General features: G+C 61.9%; 1 protein-coding gene across 2 annotated transcripts; it reads left to right on the top strand.

Annotated features, from left to right (window-relative positions):
• Positions 1-11,574: 11,574 nt before the first annotated feature.
• Positions 11,575-16,190, top strand: OSM (oncostatin M). Of its 2 annotated transcripts, none has more exons than XM_036353800.1 (3): positions 11,575-12,519; positions 12,913-14,026; positions 14,642-16,190. In XM_036353800.1, exons 2-3 carry the CDS (start codon positions 13,571-13,573, stop codon positions 15,191-15,193), a joined length of 1,008 nt encoding a protein of 335 aa, XP_036209693.1. In that variant the 5' UTR covers positions 11,575-12,519; positions 12,913-13,570; the 3' UTR covers positions 15,194-16,190. The 2 variants fall into 2 exon arrangements, with proteins under 2 accessions (XP_036209693.1, XP_036209694.1); XM_036353801.1 differs by having other exon boundaries at positions 13,893-14,026.
• The last annotated feature ends 3,551 nt before the right edge of the window (positions 16,191-19,741 follow it).

Here is a 19,741-nt window from a genome sequence, read left to right on the forward strand (position 1 = left end):
CCCAGTGGGAACTTGCGAATCTGCACTCCCTGTCCAGGGGGGCAGGATGCCTGGGGGGGGGGGGCCCACTCTGTTCTTTTTTTTTTATTGATTTCAGAGAGGAAAGGAGAGAGAGAGAGAAACATCAGTGATGAGAATCATTGATCGGCTGCCTCCTGCACGCCCCCTACTGGGGATCGAGCCCGCAACCTGGGCATGTGTCCTTGACTGGAATCAAACCTGGGACCCCTCAGTCCACAGGTCCACGCTCTATCCACTGAGCCACACCAGCCAGGGCCCACTCTGCTCTTGATGGCTGCACGCCTGGGCCAGTGGCTCAGTCAGCACATCTGGCCCCACGTTTCCTGTCATGGAGGGGCCGCCTCCCGCTCTGAGCTGGGATTCCACTGGGGCCTGATGGGGCCCCACAGATGCGGCGGGAGGTTATCAGGTGCCCTCAGCCCAGGCCCGCCCGCGCTCAGGAAGGGAAGAAGGGTGTGACTTCGTCGTACTCAGCTTGCGGTGGCTCCCCAGAAAAGTCAGAACGGGGCCCCGGCCTCTGGCAGTGCGCCCGCCCTGGCCCTGGGGACCCGGGGGCCTGCAGATCAGAGGAGCTGAGACGCATCCAGGCCTGGTGAGTGGGCAGTCAGGGGCCGTGGGCCAGGCATTAGCCCTTGGCCTCGGTTTCCCCAAGTGCATGGAGACAGGAGTCGGCTCCTTCAGGACCCTGTGCCCCATGGCCCTGGGCAGGGGGCGTTTCTCTATAGTTTGTCTTTGTGGGGGGCGGGTAAGTGGGTCCCATTTCTCCTTGTAAGGCCCGTCCGAGACCTTGCCGGGCTCGGGCAATGTCCTGGGCTGAGGTGGGGGTTTTAGAGCCAAAATTATTAGGGGTCCTTGATGTGCAGCCGCGGAGTTCCTGGCCCCAGTCAGCTCTGGGGTCCATCCATCGGTCTGTCTCCCCGAGTCCCTGCTTGGTTTCAGTGCTTCTGTCGTCCTGGCTTTCCAAGTGCCTCGGGCCTCACCCATTGCCTCGAACCCAACGTCAGTTAGTTCTTGGAGCTGCCCCTGGGACTGGCCTGGGTGAGGGGCCAGGCATTCCATGGGCTGGCCTGCCTCGGACCCAGGCCTTCAGCTCGGCGTGCCCACGGGTCTCTTCATGTGGGTGTCTGGATGGAGGGTTTTCAGCTCCCAGCTCTCGGCCTTCAGTGAGTTACGAAAAGGGGCATCTGCCCTTGGAGACCGAGCCCCACTGGGGCAGGCACACGGGCCTCAGAGGTCCCCAGGGACACTCGGATCTGACCCTGGACCTCACCCACTGCTGGTGCCCGGATGTTGTCATCAGACACGCCTGGAGTTGTCCCGGGCTGAGGTGGGGGCTCACAGAACCATGTCCTTGTCCCAACCGGGCCCTGGAGGGTTTTAGGGCAAAGAAGTGAGTTTGGTCAGCCCAGGCCTGGGGTTGGGCTCCGCTGGGGTCATTCATGATCAGGTTTGGGGGTGCCTGCTGGCCTGTAGCCCACGTCCTTGTCCTCCCAGCCCCGGGAGCCCCAGTGCACCTGTCCCATCAGCACAGCCTCTCCCGGGCGAGGCTCAAGGCCCAGACTGTGGAGTCCATGCTTGTCGTCATCAGGGTGGCAGCCTCGGCCTGGGCGGACCCTGCCCACGGTGCCTTGGGGAGTGGGAAGGTGCTCAGCCTCCAGCCGACCGCCAGCCTGGTGTCTGGCATCGGCAGGGAGGATGTGAGCCTGGGTGGGGGGCTCCTGGGTGGGTGGGGACGGAGATGAGGAAACCCAGGCAGGGAGAGTCGGCGGCTCATTTCCACCCTCTCTGATGTTCATGCCCGTACAGAGGAAGTGACCTCTTAAGTCCTCCTCGAAGATATTTAAGCAGAAATTCGGGGTTTCCAGCCCTCGCCCCCACCCCTGCCGGGCAGGGCCGTGTGGTCCCATGCTTGCCAAGTTGCTCCAAAGCTGGGTTCTTGGTCCCATGTGGAGGGGAGAGTGAACTGCACACCTTGTTGATGCTGCACCGGCCGCAGGGCTCCCCTGGGTGGGAAGGGGCGAGGAGGGGGAGCGCAGTCTTCCCGTCACTGACTGAGCATGGGGCGCCGCAGCCCCGTCCCCATGTGGGAGACTCCATCCGCTTGTGCGTTCAACACATGCTCTTTATCCCCCTTAGCACACGGGGAAATGAAGCACAGAGAGGTGAAGCAGCCTGCCCCAGGCCACACAGCTGGGCACGGCAGAACCGGAACTCAAAATAGAAGGAGCCTGGGGAGTTCCCGGGGGCCGGGGCACTTTATCTGAACCCTGAGGGATGGGGTGATTTTGCAAGCTCCCTCGCAATCCCAGCTGTCTGCGTTGGTGGCTGGGTGTCTGCTGCCGGTGGCAACGCGTGCGTGGGCAGGCACGCGAGGCCTGGCCCTGGCTCCTCCCTGACCCTGGGCCGCCGGATGGGTGTGTTGGGCAATGGCTGTGATGTGTGTCACTTTCCCAGGCCAGCCCGGTGCTGGGGCTTCAGAGCCAGGGCTGCCTCCGATGGGGCTGCGGGGAGCTCCCCTCGCAGGGGCATGGTCACGGCCAAGTGGGTGCATGAGCCGCACTGCACCCACAGGCCTTCGTGTATGTGCGTCAGGACAGATAACTCCTTTGGCAGGAAGTGTGTGTATGTCCATCCACATGTGTCCCAGTGTCAGTGTATCCCGGTATGTGCCTGTGTGTCTGTTGTAGGTCTGTGTGTCTGTACGTGCATCCGATCGTGTATGGCGGCAGCTGTGTGCCTGGCTCCATCTCTGCATGTGTCCTGTGTGTGTGTGTGTGTGTGTGTGTGTGTGTGTGTGTGTGTGTGTGTGTGTGGCTGGAGTGTGCATATGTGGCTGTGTGTACAGGCGAGTGTATGTGGTACATATTTCTGTGTGCTTTTGACTTTGGCTGGGGAAGTTTTGTGTGTGTGTGTGCGTGTGTGTGTGTGTGTGTGTGTGTGTGAGAGAGCACACATGCATCTGCATTTTTTGTGTTTTCACGGTCACACATGTGCCCACGTGTGCCCTACTGTCCACTTTCCTTCCCTGGCTCTGTATCCCCTCTGGCCTTCCTGCCTCTCCCTGATCCCTGAAGGCCCAGCTCCCGGCAGTCACCACGCCTCCACCTCCACCCTCACCGCCCGCTGCTTCGGCCGCATCCTCCCCGGTCTCCCTCCTACCTTCCCGCCCACTCCCCTGTGCCTTCTCCTCTGCAGCCCGCAGCAAGCCTGGCCCTGCTTGCTGCCCCGCTGGGCACGAGCCTCAGCCTGGACACCCTCACTTCCCACGGCCCTGACTCAGCCCCTGCTTGTCCTCACCTGTGTGGCTGTCCCCGACTTCCTGCTGGTCTCCCTCTCGTCCGGCTGCACAAGCACATTATCCCCAGCACAGCCCTGGCCTGTCCCCTCCTTCCCTGGTCGGCCTTCAGGTCTGTCTCTGAGACCTCCCCGGCCGGCACCAGCTTTCCTGGTGGCCTGGCCACCCAGTGCCCTGGACTCTCTCTCCCAAAGCCAGGAGCCTACCCTCCCGCCGGCGCAGACCCTGGCCTTCAAGTGGAGACGAGTCGACAAGAGGCCTAAACGGCTGTAACACAGGAGGGGCCGCGGGAGGCCTCTGACTCCTGCCCCTTTGTAGCCGGCTGCTTTCCACACTCTGGGTTTTCCTGGGGTTGCTGTGTTTTTTAAGCTCTGCCTTAAAAAGGAAACCCCGTACCCGGCCAGCGTGGCTCAGTGGCTGAGCATCAACCTATGAACCAAGAGGTCAGGGTTTGATTCCCGGTCAGGGCACAGGCCCGGGTTGCAGGCCCAATCCCCAGTGTGGGGCGTGCAGGAGGCAGCCGATCAACGGTTCTCTCATTGATGTTCCTATCGCTCTCTCCCCGTCCCTCTCTCTCTCAAAATCAATGGAGGGCCTATCCTTGGGTGAGGATTAAAAAAAAGAAAGAAAGGCTCAGAGCCCATCCACTTACCCCTCCATGCCCTCCGCCCCTCCTGCCCCCGTCCTCACGCTGTGGCTGGACTAAGGACTCCCCTCTTTCAAGGGCCGGGGAACCAGTCCAGCCGGCAGAAGAGAGACAGCCATCACTTCCCATGCGGCCAGGACACGCGTGCTGGCCTGGGCTTCAGGCAGGGACCAGAGGCTCAGGGAAGTCACTCCGCCTTCCTGGCTGCCCTGTCCCATTGGCAGGACCCCACCCTGCCCTGAGGGATTGGAAGGTAGCTTTCCACAGGGACCGACCCGTGAGATCCTGGCTCAGAAACCCGGGCACGCGAGGGAGGCGCGTCTCCTGGCTCTGACGCCAGTCCTGGGAAAGGGTTCTGACGGTCCTGCTCAGGACGCAGGCGCATGGCTAGACCCCAGGCTACCGCCACGGCCGGGCACCAGGAGCGGGCAGCTTGACAAATGGGCCTTCCAGGCCCTCCACGTGCTGGACGCCGGTGCGTGCGTCTGTTCGCCCTGCAGGCCTGGTACGAAAAGGCCTTCAGGGTGACTTCACTCGCCCCCAGAGCTTGTCCTTTTTGCCGACGTATCCCCTGCACCAAGGCTGGGGCCTGACACACACAGTGAGTCACTTAAGTACAGGTTGAACGAGGGACTAAAAAGCCCCTGACTTGTCTGTTTTTCAACATGTGGGGTTGTCCCTTCACGTGAAGACTAGCCCCTTTTTCATTTTATTTTAAAAAATATGGATTTTTATTGATTTCAGAGAAGAAAGGAGAGGGAGGGAGAGAGAAACATCAATGATGAGAATCGATCGGCTGCCTCCTGCACGCCCCACACTGGGGATCGAGCCCGCAACCCGGCCTGTGCCCCGACCGGGAATCGAACCGTGACCTCCTGGTTCCTAGGTCAACGCTGAACCACTGAGCCACACCAGCCGGGCAAGACTGGCCCCTTCCTCTGAGGCTGTCGGGCGCCACTGAGGTAGTATCTGCGAAGTGGATGCTTGAAAGGAAGCAGGGGAAATGCCTCGTCTCTTTCTTTTTCAGTTCGTTTTCCAGGAAACGGTGAACATCTGCAGCGAGCGGAAGACCAGCTTTGAGCTTCCGAACAAGCGCCATAAAGGAAGACGTCAGCGTCTTTGACACCGAGCCTTCCCCAAAACGCGGTCATGTGCCTCGGGACATTGTGAGTGACAGGGTTCTGATTTCCTCGGGGAGAGGCGACCGGAGAGGGCGGGGCCAAGGCTCCGCGCGGGGGGGTGGGGGGGGGGGGGGGGGGCCTGTCCGGGTCCTGCACCCCGAAGGCCACTGACGCCTCTCCTGGGGCTTCGGTACGGCCGTGCCTGCGTCCGTTCACTGAGGATTTAGTGAGCACCCACTACATTCCAGGCCGGTGATGTGCTCCCGAGAGGGGCGATGGGGAGTCACCGCAGTGCACAATCTCGGCATTTACAGTCCTGCTGAGGAGACAAGCCCACAGTTGTAAAAATTTACAACTCCAAAGAGTGCTCCAATGAGGGGTACCATAGCGCTCTGGGAGGGCCCGGGGAGCAGGGGCACGAGCCAGCCTGGGGTGCAGGCAGGTCGGGGAGGGCTTCCCCGAAGAGGTGAAGCTTGGCCTGGACCTTGATGTCCAGGCAGATGAGCAGGTGGAGTGCTGGGAACAGCATGTGCAAAGGCCCTGGGGTGAGAGGATTCAGCTCCCCGAGGGACTGAAGAGGACCAGGAGGACCGCAGGCTGCAGAGGTGTGAGTGAGGCTGGGAGGGGCAGGTCCTGGTGGCTGTGGTCATGACTTTGGCCTTCCCCGGATGGCAGTGGGGCACCAGGGGAGTGGGACGGGGCCGTGTGGTACAAGCCGGTCCAGAGGGGCTGCAATGGCAGCAAAGTGTTTTGCAAGTGGCTCGCTGTTCCCCTCCCTCCTCGCCTCCCTCTCTCTCTGGTCACTTCCTGCCACACCTGCTGTTCTCTGAACTGGGCCTGTGGGGTCTTGCCTGCATGTGGCCTCGTGCAGTTACCTGGAAGTGGAATGTACAGCATCTTTTTCCGGGTTCTGAATTCAATGAAAGCGCTATCTTTAGACCTGCAGAGACGGCCCCCTACTTGCCTCTGGCAGCCCCCCAACTCCCCTACCCCAGGAGTGGATCTCCTGTCCCCCCCGACGAGGCCCCTTCGTGTTCCTTTCAGTTGAGCCTTTGCTCCCTCCCAGCTGTGTGCCAGGAGCCCCCCCCCCCCCCCGTTCAGGCCTCAGTTTCCCCACCTACAGGATAAAGACGATTTCTGCCTCCTAAGGTGGTTGTGAGGCTCAGTGAGCTCGCCCGTGGGAAACACTCGGCGCTGGGCCCGGCGCACAGAAAAGTCCGGAAACATGCCCACTGTCACCGCTGGGTGCACGCCTGGGCACCAAACAGTTTTTGGCAAGAATGTGATGTTTCAGAACAGGCGTTGTGTGTTGTCATCGTGAGGAAAGACGGGCTCCTTGGACTTCCTGGTCCTTGGCTCACGGTTAGGGTTGTTTTATCTCCACGGCTGCTCAGGGCGCAGGGCTGCGGAGGGACCCCAAGGGGCTGTGTGGGGCTGTGGTCACCTCGCCTGTCCCCTCACCTCACGGAGGCCCGGGGCTCAGAGAGGGTGGCCAGGTGGGGGTGGGGGGGAAGTGGGGCTTCCAGGCCAGCCAGAGAGGGGACAGCAGGGCAGCCCCTCATCCCTGGTCATTCACTTCAGAGATGTGCCGGCCCCCACCTGCCTTTTGGCTGGAGGGTTTCCTGCAGAGGGGCCTGGCCTAGGGTGAGCGGACAGGAAGGTTCCGGCACAGAAGTGAGTTCTCTCTCTCTCTCTCGCTCTCTCTCTCTCTCTCTCTCTCCCCCCCCTCTCCCCCCTCTGCTGTAATTCCCTGGATTTTGGGACACTTGGAAGGGGGATCCGTTATCCAATTTGGGGGAGCCACAGGGAGCAGGCGGACACGCCAGGTCCCAGAAGAGCTGTGTGGCGGTTCTCAGGCCGAAGCATCCCCCAGCCCAGCGTGACCTCACTGACCTCCCGATAGAATCTTGCTCACCCTGGGGTTTATGTAACGACGTCTTTCCCAACCGTCCTCACAGTCACCCTGTGACATAAGCAAACGTGAGCCTTCATCCGCCCAGTGGCTGGCGGGTAAGAGTTCAAAAAAGTGCCTACTAAGGGCCCGGGTCTCCCCAGCGCGACCTCCCTGAAGCACGCCGACCGTCCCGTCAGGAGCGCTTGCCACGCCATCTTAAGAAACGGGGGCCCAGCTCCCACACCACCACACGAGGCATCTTAAAGCGCACACTCAGCGTTGTTGTTTTATGTGTTCGCAGGATTGTGCAACCATCGCCGCGACCTCATTCAAACACATTTCGTCACCCCAAAGAAACCCTGTCCATCGCCACCACTCCTCATCCCCAGACCCCCCAACCCCAGCCCTGGGAGACCACGGCTGTCTCTATGGACGGTTCACCGACAGGGGCCCCTACAGTACCTGGCCCTTGTGACTGGCCCCGCTCACGTGGCGTAATGTCTTCGGGGGTCGCCCGCAGTTCCTCTCCATGGCTGAACGATATTCCATTGTATGGAGAGACCGCAGTTTTTAAATCCATTTCTGTTGATGGTCATTGGGGCTGCGTCCACGCTGGGGCTGTTGTGAATAAATGCTGCTCTGAGCATGTGTGTGCACATCCGTTCTCAGTTCTCTCGGGCGTATGTCTAGGTGTGAGACAGTGAGGTGTCTGACACCTCTATGTTTAACCCTGTGAGGCCCTGACAGCCTGTCTCCCCGGGGCTTGGGTTCCTCCCCATCCTCTCCAGCACTTGCCCCGTCTGCCTGTGATTATAGCCAATCGTGGGTGTGAAGCGGTACCTCACTGTGGTTTTGATTGGCATCTCCCTGACGGCTAGTGATCTTGACCATCTTTGCTCGTACTTGCTGGCCATTCGTCTTTCTCTTTTGGAGAAATGTCTAATCAAATCCTCTGTCCGTTTAAAAAAAAATTATACATGTATATTTTTTATTGATTTTAGAGAGAGGAAGGGAGAGGGAGAGAAACATCAATGATGAGAGAGAATCATCGATCAGCTGCCTCCTGTGTGGGCTCTACTGGGGATCGAGCCCGCAACCTGGGCTCCTGCCCTGACCAGGAATCAAACCGTGTGACCTCCTGGGTCATAGGCCAACCCGCAACCACTGAGCCACACTGGCCGGGCCATTTCTGTTTGTTTGTTAAATATAATCCCCCCCCAAGAGCTTTTGGGGGTGGTCCTTCCAGGCCTCACAAGAAGGACTCCTGGCCGCCTCTCTGCGAAGGCCCAGCCCACACAGCCGTGGACGTTCACACGCAGCTTGGGAAGCACGCAGGCGGCGAAGACACTCGCTTTGCAAATGTCCCTAACGGCTGCGACTCTTCTGTGTTTCAGAGGACGAGGTTCCTAATGGCCTTGTCCTCGGGCTTGCAGCGGGCGCAGCTGGTGCCGCTAACGGGCCTTCTCCAGCATGACCATTGCTCCTTCCTCTCCTGGTCGCCTTGGAAGCGAGGGCCCAAGCGAGAGGCCCCTCGGCCCACTTTTGAACTGGGTTGCTTGTCTCTTGATACGTTGTGCCGCTGTCATCCACAGAGTGGACACGGAGGCTCAGAAAGGCGCGGTGACTGGATCGAGAACACGGCACAGGCCGGGCGCAGGGCTCAGGGGTTGAGCGTCGACCTGTGAACCAGGAGGTCACGGTCAGGGCACAGGCCCGGGTGGTGGGCTCGATCCCCAGTGCGGGGCGTGCAGGAGGCAGCTGATCCATGATTCTCTCATCATGGATGTTTCTCTCGCTCCCTCTCCTTTCCTCTCTGAAATCAATAAACACATTTTTAAAAAGAACACGGGGCTCCCAGCGGCTTGGTCTCCGACTCCCACCCCGCTGGTCAGGGGCCAGCGTCTCTCCACTCGGGACCGGCGGCGTGGCCTGCCACTGTGGCCCGTCCCCCAGGCCGCCCCAGGCTCCGTCCTGGCAGCGGGCGGGCCAGGGAGCGAGGACGCAGCAGTTCTGAGGAACCAGCCGGCCCTCTCTTCCCCTCCAAATCACGCGGAACTGGCTGACGTGGCCCGGGAAGAGGGGACAGCCCGGTGCTGTGGTCAGGGAGCCTATTTATACTGACTGCGCCGTGTTGCAAGCTCTTCCTGCTGGCGACAGGGACGTCACTGGGCGCTGACCTCACCAGAAACGCTGACGCATCTCCCCTTCACGCTTCGCTCAAATGGGCAGCCGGGCCTCCTCACCTGGGGGGGCCACTCGGGGTCCTCCTGCCCCCCGCTGCCCCTCCCACCCAGCTCTGGCGTCTCACCCAGGGTCCCGACTTCCTGTGGCCCCCCCCCAACCACGTCCCCTTTTTTTAAGCCATGATGGGCTGGATGGTGTTGCTCCGTCCAAGTCTCCAGAGCCTCAGCATGTGAATGCACTTGGAGATGGGGCCTGGAAAGAGGCGATTGAGGTAAAATGAGTCATGGGATGGGCCCTCATCGAATAGGACTGTCGTCCTTATAAGGAGAGGAGATGAGGACACAGATACACACACACAGGCCGAGGGAGGACCACGTGAGGCGGCAACGAGAAGGCGGCCGTCTGCAAATCCAGGAGAGAGGCTGCAGGATGCCATCGGCCTTGCTGACACCTGACGACCCCTGACTTCCAGGTCCAGGACTGAGAGAAAATACATTCCTAGTGTATCAGCCACCGGGCTGTGGTATTTTGGTCTGGCATCTGGAGCAAGATGACAGATCGGCCTTTTTTGCCTTTGGTAGCCCTGGTCCCTGGGGCCTGCACAGGCACCTCCATGAGCCCCGTGCTCAGAGCATGGGCTTTCACATTGCACAGCCCTGGAATGAATGCCCCGCCTCTGAAATGTCACCACGCAAAGTGACGTCATGTCTCTGGGCCTCAGAGGCATATATATACTAGAGGCCCAATGCACGAATTTCGTGCAAGGAGCTCGGCCCTCGCAGCCGCAATGGCTTGCCTCGGTCCTTGCAGCCCCACCTTCGTCAGGAAGGTCATCGGGAAGGTCGTTTGGCTGTCTGGTCTAATTAGCATATTACGCTTTTATTATTATAGATATATATATTTATATATTTAATTGATTTCAGACAGAAAGGGAGAGAGAATGAGAGAAACATCAATGATGAGAGAGAATCATGGATCAGCTGCCTCCTGCACGCCCGCTCCTGGGGATGGAGCCCGCAACCCAGGCGTGTGCCCTTGAGGGGGAATGGAACCATGACCTGCTAGTTCACAGGTCGACACCAACCACTGAGCCACGGCAGCCGGGCTCAGAGGCCTTTTTAAGCCACGGAGACAGTCGGCCCCCCTGGACCACGGGGAGAGGAGGATGCACATGGCTGTCCCCCAAGGGTGGAGACCGGTCAGCAGGAGCTGAGAGGGGCCAGGAGCTGCCCCGCCAGACCTGGCCCTGGAGCCAGGCCCCGAGCTTCCCTGAATTTCGGTTTCCTCGTTAAAGGAGCCAACGCCCCCCGGCCGGCCACTCCCCCTCAGGGGCTGTTGCAAAACGAGAGCAGGGATGTGAAATGAAGAAGGAGCAGCGGCCTGGGCGCAGGAAGCAGCCTTGTGGGGGTGGGCACCGAAACGAGGAATTTAGCGGAAGCAACACGCTCAGAGGAGAATCCAGAACTGGCCCTTTGGGTGGCGATGGGGTGATTGGGCATGGTGGGGTGATTGGGCACGGTGGGGTGATGGGGCACGGTGGGGTGATTGGGCATGGTGGGGTGATTGGGCATGGTGGGGTGATTGGGCACGGTGGGGTGATCGGGCATGGTGGGGTGATTGGGCCCAGTGGGGTGATTGCGCATGGCACAGCAAGCGCCGTGTTGGGGTGCCAGGGAGTGGGTGGGGCTGAGGAGCCACCTCCTGGGCATGGGGGTGCATCTGGTGGTGCCGACTGTGGAGCCGCAGCACCTGGGGTGGCTGGCACAGAGGTGGCAGGGGGACATTTGTTGAAGGAATGCAGGCTTGATTGGTCGTCTCTGCAGAGGGGACAGCCGGTGGGCACGGCGTTGGTGGCTGTGACCGGTGCCAGGAGTGGAGACGGACAGGAGCGCATCAGCCCTGGCACCTGGGCTTTGCCCGTCCAGGCTCTAGAGGCCCAGCTGGAGCAGCCCAGGCCTCCCTGGCAGCCCGCAGAGGCCCCGCCCTGGCTCCCCAGCCTCGGACACCCCCCTTCCTGCCAGACTCCGGAGGCCTCGGGCCAGCGAGCGACCTTCTCCCAGGCCTGGCCAACGTGCTGGACTCCCAGGCAGGGCCTGGAGGCCCGGCCAGCCCCTCTGCCTCTTTTGCCCCCACCTGGGCCTCAGTTTACCCCATGGTGAGGGAGCTGGTTGCCTTGGGAGGCGCCGACTCCAGGGCCCCTTCCCTCTGATCTCAGAGGTCTGTGAGACTCAGGACCAGCCCACGATCGCTATCTTTCAGAGAAAGTGAAACCGGGTGCCAACCGTCACCAGGGCGACTCCCCTCCCCGGCTGGTTTCCCCTCTGAGCTCACAGCTTCCCCCTCTCCTACACTCCCCTCCCCACAACGCCCCCCCCTCTGCCTCCCCCCCCCCCCCCCCTAGCTAGTACTTGGAATTAGGCTTTCATCTTTCCTTTTTCCTTCAAAGAGTCTTTGCCTTTTATGTCCATGACGCTAGCGGCCCTGAGAGGTGGGCCAGCAAATGCTTTTCAAATCCTCTTTTGCAGGTGGGGCCCCGAGGCCCAGAGAGGTTAGGCAATTTGCCTCAGGCCACAGAGCGTGTCAGCGGGCTTGGACCCGCTTCTCTGGGAAGAACCAAGTGCCGGCTTCTCCCCGGAGGACCCTGTCTGTAGGGAAGGGGCCCGGCTGCTGGGGTGCGGGGCGCTCGGTGGGTACAGGCGATGCCAGGAGCCCCGTTGGGGGAGGCAGGTCCTGGGGCTGAACCACAATCTCGGGGCTGCCAGCCCGGGGCTGGCTCTGTGCCCGGGGCCCAGGGTTTCCGCTCACAGATGTCCCAACAGCCCCGCGAGGGCGGGAAGGGCACCCAAAAAGGAAGATGTCTTGCTCCCCTCAGCCCCAAACCACAGTGGCCTGTGAGACCGCGGCTCCTGGGCCGAGACCGGCCCGCAGGCCAGCAAGGGGCCCGGCCGGCCGACCTGCCCCTCCGTCCCCCGCCCGGCGCCTGGCCGGTGGCACGGACCCCCGGCTGCCCGTCACCCCAGGAAGGCTGAGGCTGCACTTTGCATCATCCTTGGGCGTGGAGCTGACCTCGAAGAACGAATTCGAAGAAAACAGGAGGAGGAGCAGGCATCCCGCGGTGCCCAGCGCCCATTGGCCGCCCGTGGAAACTTTGGTTTTTGGGGTCATGTTCCCAGAAGGCCTGCCCTCCCCCCTGCCCCTCCCCACCCACCTCACGAGGTGTTGGCCAATCGCTCTGGCAGGCAATAAAGTGGCTGTCAGCCCGCAGGGCTCCCAGCCCGGAGGTGTCATCCCCAACAGGCACAGGCCGGAGCGTGGACACCCAGCATGTGGGCACAGCCTATGAGGAGGACGCTGCTCAGTAAGTACTTCCTTCCTCCCCGCCAGCACCTGCTTGCTGTGAACCGCGGGTGTCTGCGGGGAGCAGGGTACCCTCTGTCCCCTGGGAGCTGGGGAGACCGGGCCCCGGGCAGAAGGATGCTGAGACTGAAAAAAAAGCAGGAGGTCAGGCAAAGACAGGGGTCCACTGAGAACACGGCATCTTCACAGGGTGGAGAAGGGGTAACCCAGGAGGGCTTCCAGAGGGAGGCAATGCAGAGACAGCTCAGGGAGCCAGGGGAGGGGACCGATTGGGTGAGAGGCTGGGGCAGCAGGAGGGAGGTGGGAGTTGTGCTGTGGAGAGGAAGCTATAGAAGCTGAGGGGCAAAGCGGGGCACCCCGTCTCGAGGGGCCTCCTTCTCGCCTTGATTTGCAGGGTCACAGTCAGCCAGGCACAGGGGCCCTGGAGCCCACACAATCACACAGCCACATAGCCACACCCACAGGGTGACACACGCCGGGCGATGTGACATCATCCGGAACCCTCAATCTCACCAACCCGGGAACCCCCACATGCAGCCCTGGGCCCCACGGTGGATGGGGCCCGTCTGATCTCTTCAACCTTACACAGACCTGCACCCACAGCAGGCGCACACCTGGCCCCACGTGCGCACTCAGCAGACACCTGGGGAGGCGGGGAGGCGGGGAGGGGGCCCAGTGGTCGCTGTGCCTGAGGCCCCGGCCCCTCCGCCCGTCCCCCCCCACCCCCCAGCAGCATCTTCCCCGGGGCCGGGCGATTATTAGGAAGGGAACGTGGTGTCACTGCCTTCCGGCCATTGCACCACAGGCCCCTTCCGACCACGTGGCTGCTGGTGAGTGGGGGGAGGAGGGCGAGCGGTCACTGTGCCTGCCACCCCCCTCCCCAAACATTCCCACAGGCTCCCAGCCTGGCAGCCAGGCTCCCTCCCCTGTGGGCCTGGCAGACAGGGGTGGCCACCTATGGAGAGAGGAGGAAGGCTCAAGGTTGGGGGACAGGCTGGCCCTGTGTGACTTGGGCAGCCCTTCTTCAGCACCTTGGTTTTCCCGTCAGTAAAATGGGTCGGTCACAGGGGGCCCAGGGCCCTGGGGCAATCCCGTCCCTTAGCCTGGAGGCCTTGCCAAGAGCAATCCCACCTGGTCCACCCCTGTCGGCTCCAGGCCCCACTGCCTCCTCTCCATGGCCTCCTTGGTGGATTGCAGCCCCTGTTTCAGGTGCTGGGCAGGTGCGGTGGCCCCAGCAGGTGCGCCCATGCCCCCTCCGCGGCACAGAGCCGGGAGGATGGGCTGCACCCTCTGAGCGCCCTCCCCCACCCCTGAAAGCTGGCCCCCGCATGGCTTTCTCGCCAAGTCAGGTGACACCCCCTCTTTCTGCCCCAGGTCTGATCCTCAGGCTCCTGTTCCTGAACCCAGTGTTCATGGGTGCCTGCCCGGGCGATGGCCAAAAGCTCCTCGAGCAGCTGTGGAACCAGGCGAACCTCCTGCAGGACACCAGCTTGCTCCTGGACCCCTATGTGAGTGCCCGCCCCGGGGGCATCTGAGTCTCGGAGAACGTGGGGCTTAGGGCGGGAGTGAGCCGCAGAGAGGATGGGGACGGGGGTGGGGAAACCGAGTCCCCCTGTTACTCCAGAACCGCGTCAGACACCCACCCGAGGCCTACTCCCGAGACAGTACAGCTTCCCTAGCTCAGGGGGCCTGGGGTGTGAACCCGGCCGCACTACTTCAACCCTCCATCTGTCCAGCACGCTTACTGCACCCCGCCCCCCACATGCCTTGTCCTCGGCCCCCGAGATGCAGCAGCGAACAAAACAGTCCTGCTCTCCTGGGCTCATGGTCACCTTCCCATGGACACGCCCCCCACCACAGTCACTGCCTGTGCGGTCACCCCCAATAGGCCCCCTGCATCCCTCCGACCCTGCCTGCAGTGGCCGAGGAGTCCTCTCCCCTCTTGGGCCTCAGTTTCTGGATCTGTACAATGGGCAGGTTAGCTAGGGGGTGGACGAGGTCGAGCATGTCAAGGCTGACCAGAGCAGACGTGTGTGTGTGTGTGTGTGTGTGTGTGTGTGTGCGCGCGCACATGCGCACAGTGGGGGCTCCAGCACTCACCCCCTGGTTCTCCTCCCCCCCAGGTCCACATCCAAGGCCTTGACATGTCTGGACTGAAACAGGGCTGCCAGGAGCGCCCCGGGGTCTTCCCCAGCAAGCAGGCCCTGGAGGGGCTCAGCAGGAAGGACTTCCTGCGGACACTCAACACCCAGCTGGGCCAGGTGCTGCGCAGGCTGCACGCGTTCCAGCGGGACATGCCCAACGTCCAGGCCTGGGGGATGGCCATCAGGTACATCCACGGGATCAGGAACAACATCCACTGCATGGGGGAGCTGCTCCCGGGCTCCCCGGACACGGCTGCACCCCCGCAGGCGGGCCCGGGGCCCTCACCGCCGCCCACCCGCACCCCGGACGCCTTCCAGCTCAAGTTGAAGGGCTGCCGGTTCCTGCGTGGCTTCCACCGCTTCATGCACTCGGCAAGGCAGGTCTTCCACGAGTGGAGGGAGACCTGGAGTCGGAGGAGCCGGAGACAAAGCCCCCGCCAGGCCCGGCCGAGGGGGGTGCGCAGGGCGCGCGGGATGCAACCCTCCAGGAGGGGCAGGAGACTCGTGCCCAGGGGGCAGCTGCCCCGGTAGCCCCCCCACCGCCCCCCCAGCAGGGGGAGGACCAGCAGGTGCTCTCAGGATGGTGCCCGGGTCTCCACACCTGCTTCCCATCTCTCCCAAGTGCACTTTAAGGGGTGAGAGCCTGGTCGGCTCCTCTACCTCCTCCCGGACTGGGGGACAGGACCTCACCATTGTGCCCCCCCAGCCCCGACTTCCCCAGTCCCAGTGGGGTGGCTGGGTCAGGCCACGCGGGGCCAACTTTCCATTGATTCAGGGGTCTGATGACACAGGCTGACTCATGGCCAGACTGACCGCCACCCCCCACTCCGCTGCCCGGAGGTCTGCTGGCCCTTCCCTCTCATGACTTGCAGAGCCGTGGCCCCCAGACTTCCTCCTTTTAGTGGCGGCTGGTTCCAAGGGGGAGGGGGGTGGTGGTCAGGGCCTGAGCTGGCCTCGGATGCCTCATTGCCAGACACCTGGACGTCTGGTGACCTCACTGCAGGCAGCTGTGACCGGGGCGAGTGTCCTGCAGGAAGCCCTGATGGGCCGGTCCCAGGAAAGGGGCTCAGGGCCCAGCGTGGCCCCTCGGCCACGTGACCTCCCCGGCCCTCGGGTTTTGTCTTTGTGAATGGAAGGGGGTGGGGGCCGGGGAAAGCTGTGCCTGTCAGCTGCTGGGACTCACTGACACAGGATGGGTTTCAAGTTCTTTCCATAAACTGGGGTCCGGGTGCAGACGGACCGGGGTGCAGACTGAGTTCTGTGCAGGGAACCTCCCAGCCAGCGCCCGGCAGCGCCCGGCCTCGGGTTCTGGCTGCCGGCTGCTCCCCCTGGTGGTGGGTCGTGGAATTTCTCTCAGGCCGAAACCGATTGTCCTGCGGGTTCTGGGCCAGTTCCTTGAAGGAATGTGATTAATTTATCGTTGTTTTTTTTTTTTTTTTTTTATCAGTTTGTATCTGTTTTTTTTTAAACATTTTTATTTATGAGGCTTATTTATGATGTGTATTTAATGTTAATATTGTGCCAATGTATATTTAAAACATGTCTGGTTTCTAAGCCCCTGAGTCTCTGTGTGTTGCCTTGGGGGAAGGTGTGGGGGAGGCTGGCCCCTTGGAGACGGGGTGCCCCTAGCTGGCACGGTCACCAGCGCCCACCACGGAGGACCGGACTGGGCTCCCTGCCTGTCCAGGAAGGGAAGTCTCCCGCGCCAGTCTGACTGTGGGGGCGCCTCCCACGCAGACGGAGCGTTTGTTGTGTCTGACGGGCCTCCCTTGAGACGCTGGGGCTGGGGCTGTCAGGGTTTGGGGGCACGTGGGCAGGGATGCAGGCTGCATGGGGTGTCTGGCTCGCTCTGGCCCATGTGGGTGTGTGGCTGGGGGCTGGGTGCTGATGAAACGAACGAGATAATGACGGATCCTGCCTCAGACGTGGCCCGTGGCCTGGTGTGTGCTTGGAACTGCTCCCTGAAGGGCCCTAGGGGTGTGGGGATCCCGTCTGTCCCCCAGAAAACGGGGCTGCCTCTCGGTGCTCACGGCCCCACCTCAGAAGAGGCACCTGTAGGCGGATGGATGATGTGCTAAGGCAGAAGCTACCAAGGAAAGGCTAGCGGAAGCCGGTGAACTTGACCTGGATCAGGCCCTGGCGACTCCCACTTCCTGGGGTTGGGGCTGAAGGTGGGAACAGTCCCACGCGGGACTCTCTCCAATAGATAGGACCCACTTGGCAGGTGAGAAGACTGAGGCTCAGAGAGTTCGAGTCACCTGGCCACGTCCTCAGAGCACTTTACTGCGGGGGAGCACATTCTGAATTCGGGTCCCTTCGATGCCAGGGCGGGAGCCTCTTCCTGTTACCCTCCAGCCTCTGTCACTCTGCTGACAGCTCCCTGAGCCCCTGCGGGCACGGAACTCCCAGGTGAGGGGCAGACAGACAACAGACAAGCGAAAGTGCTCCCAGGAGCGTCTGAGATTGCAGTGTCAGCCCGGCAGCCAGAAGCAGGTGCAGTAGCAGAGAGTGAGAGGGTCGGGTGGTGTGGGCGGTCGGGGTGGCATCTGGAAGAGGTGCCATCCACTCCTCAGCCTGAAGGACACAGGTGCCTCCAAGCGGCATCGTGAGGGCAAAGGCCCTGAGCACTCTAGGGTCAGGGTTACCCAAACGGCCTGGGGAGCAGAAGCGTCTTGTTCAAGGTCACAGTGCAGGGGTCAGACGCGGCCTCTCAGCCCCTGGCTCCAACCAGCCGTCTTCCCGAGCCGCGGCCCGAAGTATTCCAGGCTATTTACCAAGCAGCTAGTCAGGGCCCCCCGCTGCCCGCCACTGGGCCCCCCTCCCTTCACTCAGGTTCCTGCCACACTGGGCGCCTCTGGGCTGCCGAAACGCCCAGGCTCTCTCCTCCTACAACGCCTTCGCCTATGCTGTTCCCTCTGCCTGGCATGCTGTTCCCTGTTCTATTGGGGAGTGTACCTTTAACAAGTCTTCCCCAGCACCCATGGGCTGGGTTCAGCAAGTTGGTTATTTGTTCTCTCAAAACTGCCCCACCCATCAGATGAGAAGAGACAAACCAAGGAACACACATACTGACATGCAAAGCTCAAGGAGACGGGCGATAGGTAGGAAGACCTGGGGAGTCGGTAGGGGCTGGGAGGAGGGGGGCAAGGGGGGAAAACGGGAGATATCTGTAATACTATCGACAATAAAGAATGCATTAAAAACCCGCCCCATCAGGGCCCGCACCATCCACTTCCCTCACTACCTGGAACTGCCAAGGATGGAGGCCACCTCCGCCTCCCTGCTCTGTCCCAGCACCCAGCCCCGTGCCTGCGCGCAGTAGGCGCTCAGCGAGGAGCAGAGGGCAGAGGAGGCCTGGAGGGAGTCACAGCCCCGAGGAGTGTGCCAGGCAGGCAGCGGGGCCCGGACAGGTGCCAGGCGCTGGCAGCGGCAGCAGGCCTCCTTTCTGCCCGCCCCAGTGTGGGGTGGGGGTGGGGGATGCCTCGGGTGGCTGCTGGGAAGCTGTGGGTGGCAGGCGGCAGACACCAAACACCAGGCTCGCTCAGGTGCTCGGAGCGGAAGGGGACTGGCGCTGCCGCGGCCGTGCGGTTGCCCACGGAGAGGGCAGAGGTTGGTCTGCGGAGGAAGAGCTGGCGAGCCTGGGGTGCTGCACCCGCCCTCTGCCTGGGCCCCTGGCCAGCCCCCCGCTCTGTGGATCAGCCCCAGGAGCAGGACCGAGGCTGGCACCTACTCCCCAGGACGCAGATCCAGGGTCTCCAGGCTCGGGGGGCAGGGGTCCCAGGCCCGCCCCGCCCCCGTGAGGATTTGTCACCTCCCCACTGTCTCCTGAGGAGACCACAGCCTCAAGTGCCCAAGCCGTCATCCCCATCTCATTCTTTCCAAGCCCACACCCACAGCCCGCGGCCAGGAGCACCCATGGGCGCCTCAAGGCCAAACGCACCCCGACCTCTCACCTTTCTGCTTCTTATTGCCCCAACTGAAGCCCCAGAACCCCAGCCCACCCCCTTCTCTTCCCTCAGCCTCTCCCCTCCCCGCATTGATCACAGAGACCTGCACCCCATCTCGGGCACATGCCTTCTCCTGCCCCTACCGCCAGCCAGGCCCTGGCTCCCTGCACACGGTCTAGACCAGGGGTGGGCAAACTTTTTGACTCAAGGGCCACAATGGGTTCTTAAACTGGACCGGAGGCCGGAACAAAAGCATGGATGGAGTGTTTGTGTGAACTAATATAAATTCAAAGTAAACATCATTACATAAAAGGGTACGGTCTTTTTTTTTTAGTTTTATTCATTTCAAACGGGCCGGATCCGGCCCGCGGGCCGTAGTTTGCCCACGGCTGGGCTAGTGTCTCACCATCATGTCTTCTGCTCACAGACCTTTGCTGACTCCCCCGTCTGACGGTCTGTGGCATCAATTCCCGATTCCTCCTCACAGCAGCCAGCCCCCCGCTCAGGTCCAGCCACCGCTGCCAGCTCAGCTCAGCACACTCAGCGGCCCCCACACCCCCGGCCTCCCCGCCCCTCCCACCGCCTCCCAGAGGGTCAGCTTATGTCTCCTCCTTCTTTTTCTTTTTTAAAAAACGTATTCTTATTGATTCCAGAGCGGAAGGGAGAGGGAGAGAGAGATAGAAACATCCATGATGAGAGAGAATCATGGGCCGGCTGCCTCCTGCACGCCCCACACTGGGGGTCGAGCCCACAACCCGGGCCTGTGCCCTGACCTGGAATCGAACCGTGACCTCCTGGTTCCTAGGTTGACGCTCAACCACTGAGCCACACCAGCCGGGCTGCCCACCAGTTCCAATGTGATTTCCCCCTTTTCTTGTGGGATGAGCGTTAAAATGAATGGAAACCCCAGCCGCCTGCCCTGAAGCTGTGTAACTCCCAGGCTGGGCCTCGACTTTCCCCTCTGCACAGTGGGCCAGCCTGGCCCGCCTGCCTCTGGGGCAGATTTTCTGGGAGACAACACACACGCACGCACACGCGCACACACACACACACACACACGTACACACGCGCATGCACGCACACACACGCACACACACGCACACACACACGCGCACACACACGCACACACACA

The sequence above is a fragment of the Myotis myotis genome, unplaced genomic scaffold (assembly GCF_014108235.1).
Source record: "Myotis myotis isolate mMyoMyo1 unplaced genomic scaffold, mMyoMyo1.p scaffold_m19_p_20, whole genome shotgun sequence".
Taxonomy (NCBI): Eukaryota; Metazoa; Chordata; class Mammalia; order Chiroptera; family Vespertilionidae; genus Myotis; species Myotis myotis.

Excerpts from the sequence above, each read along its gene's own strand:
- OSM (XM_036353800.1), top strand. The coding sequence starts at position 13,571 with ATGGGTCGGTCACAGGGGGCCCAGGGCCCTGGGGCAATCCCGTCCCTT. Across the intron at positions 14,027-14,641 it reads GCTTGCTCCTGGACCCCTAT|GTCCACATCCAAGGCCTTGA; the intron begins GTGAGTGCCCGC and ends CCTCCCCCCCAG.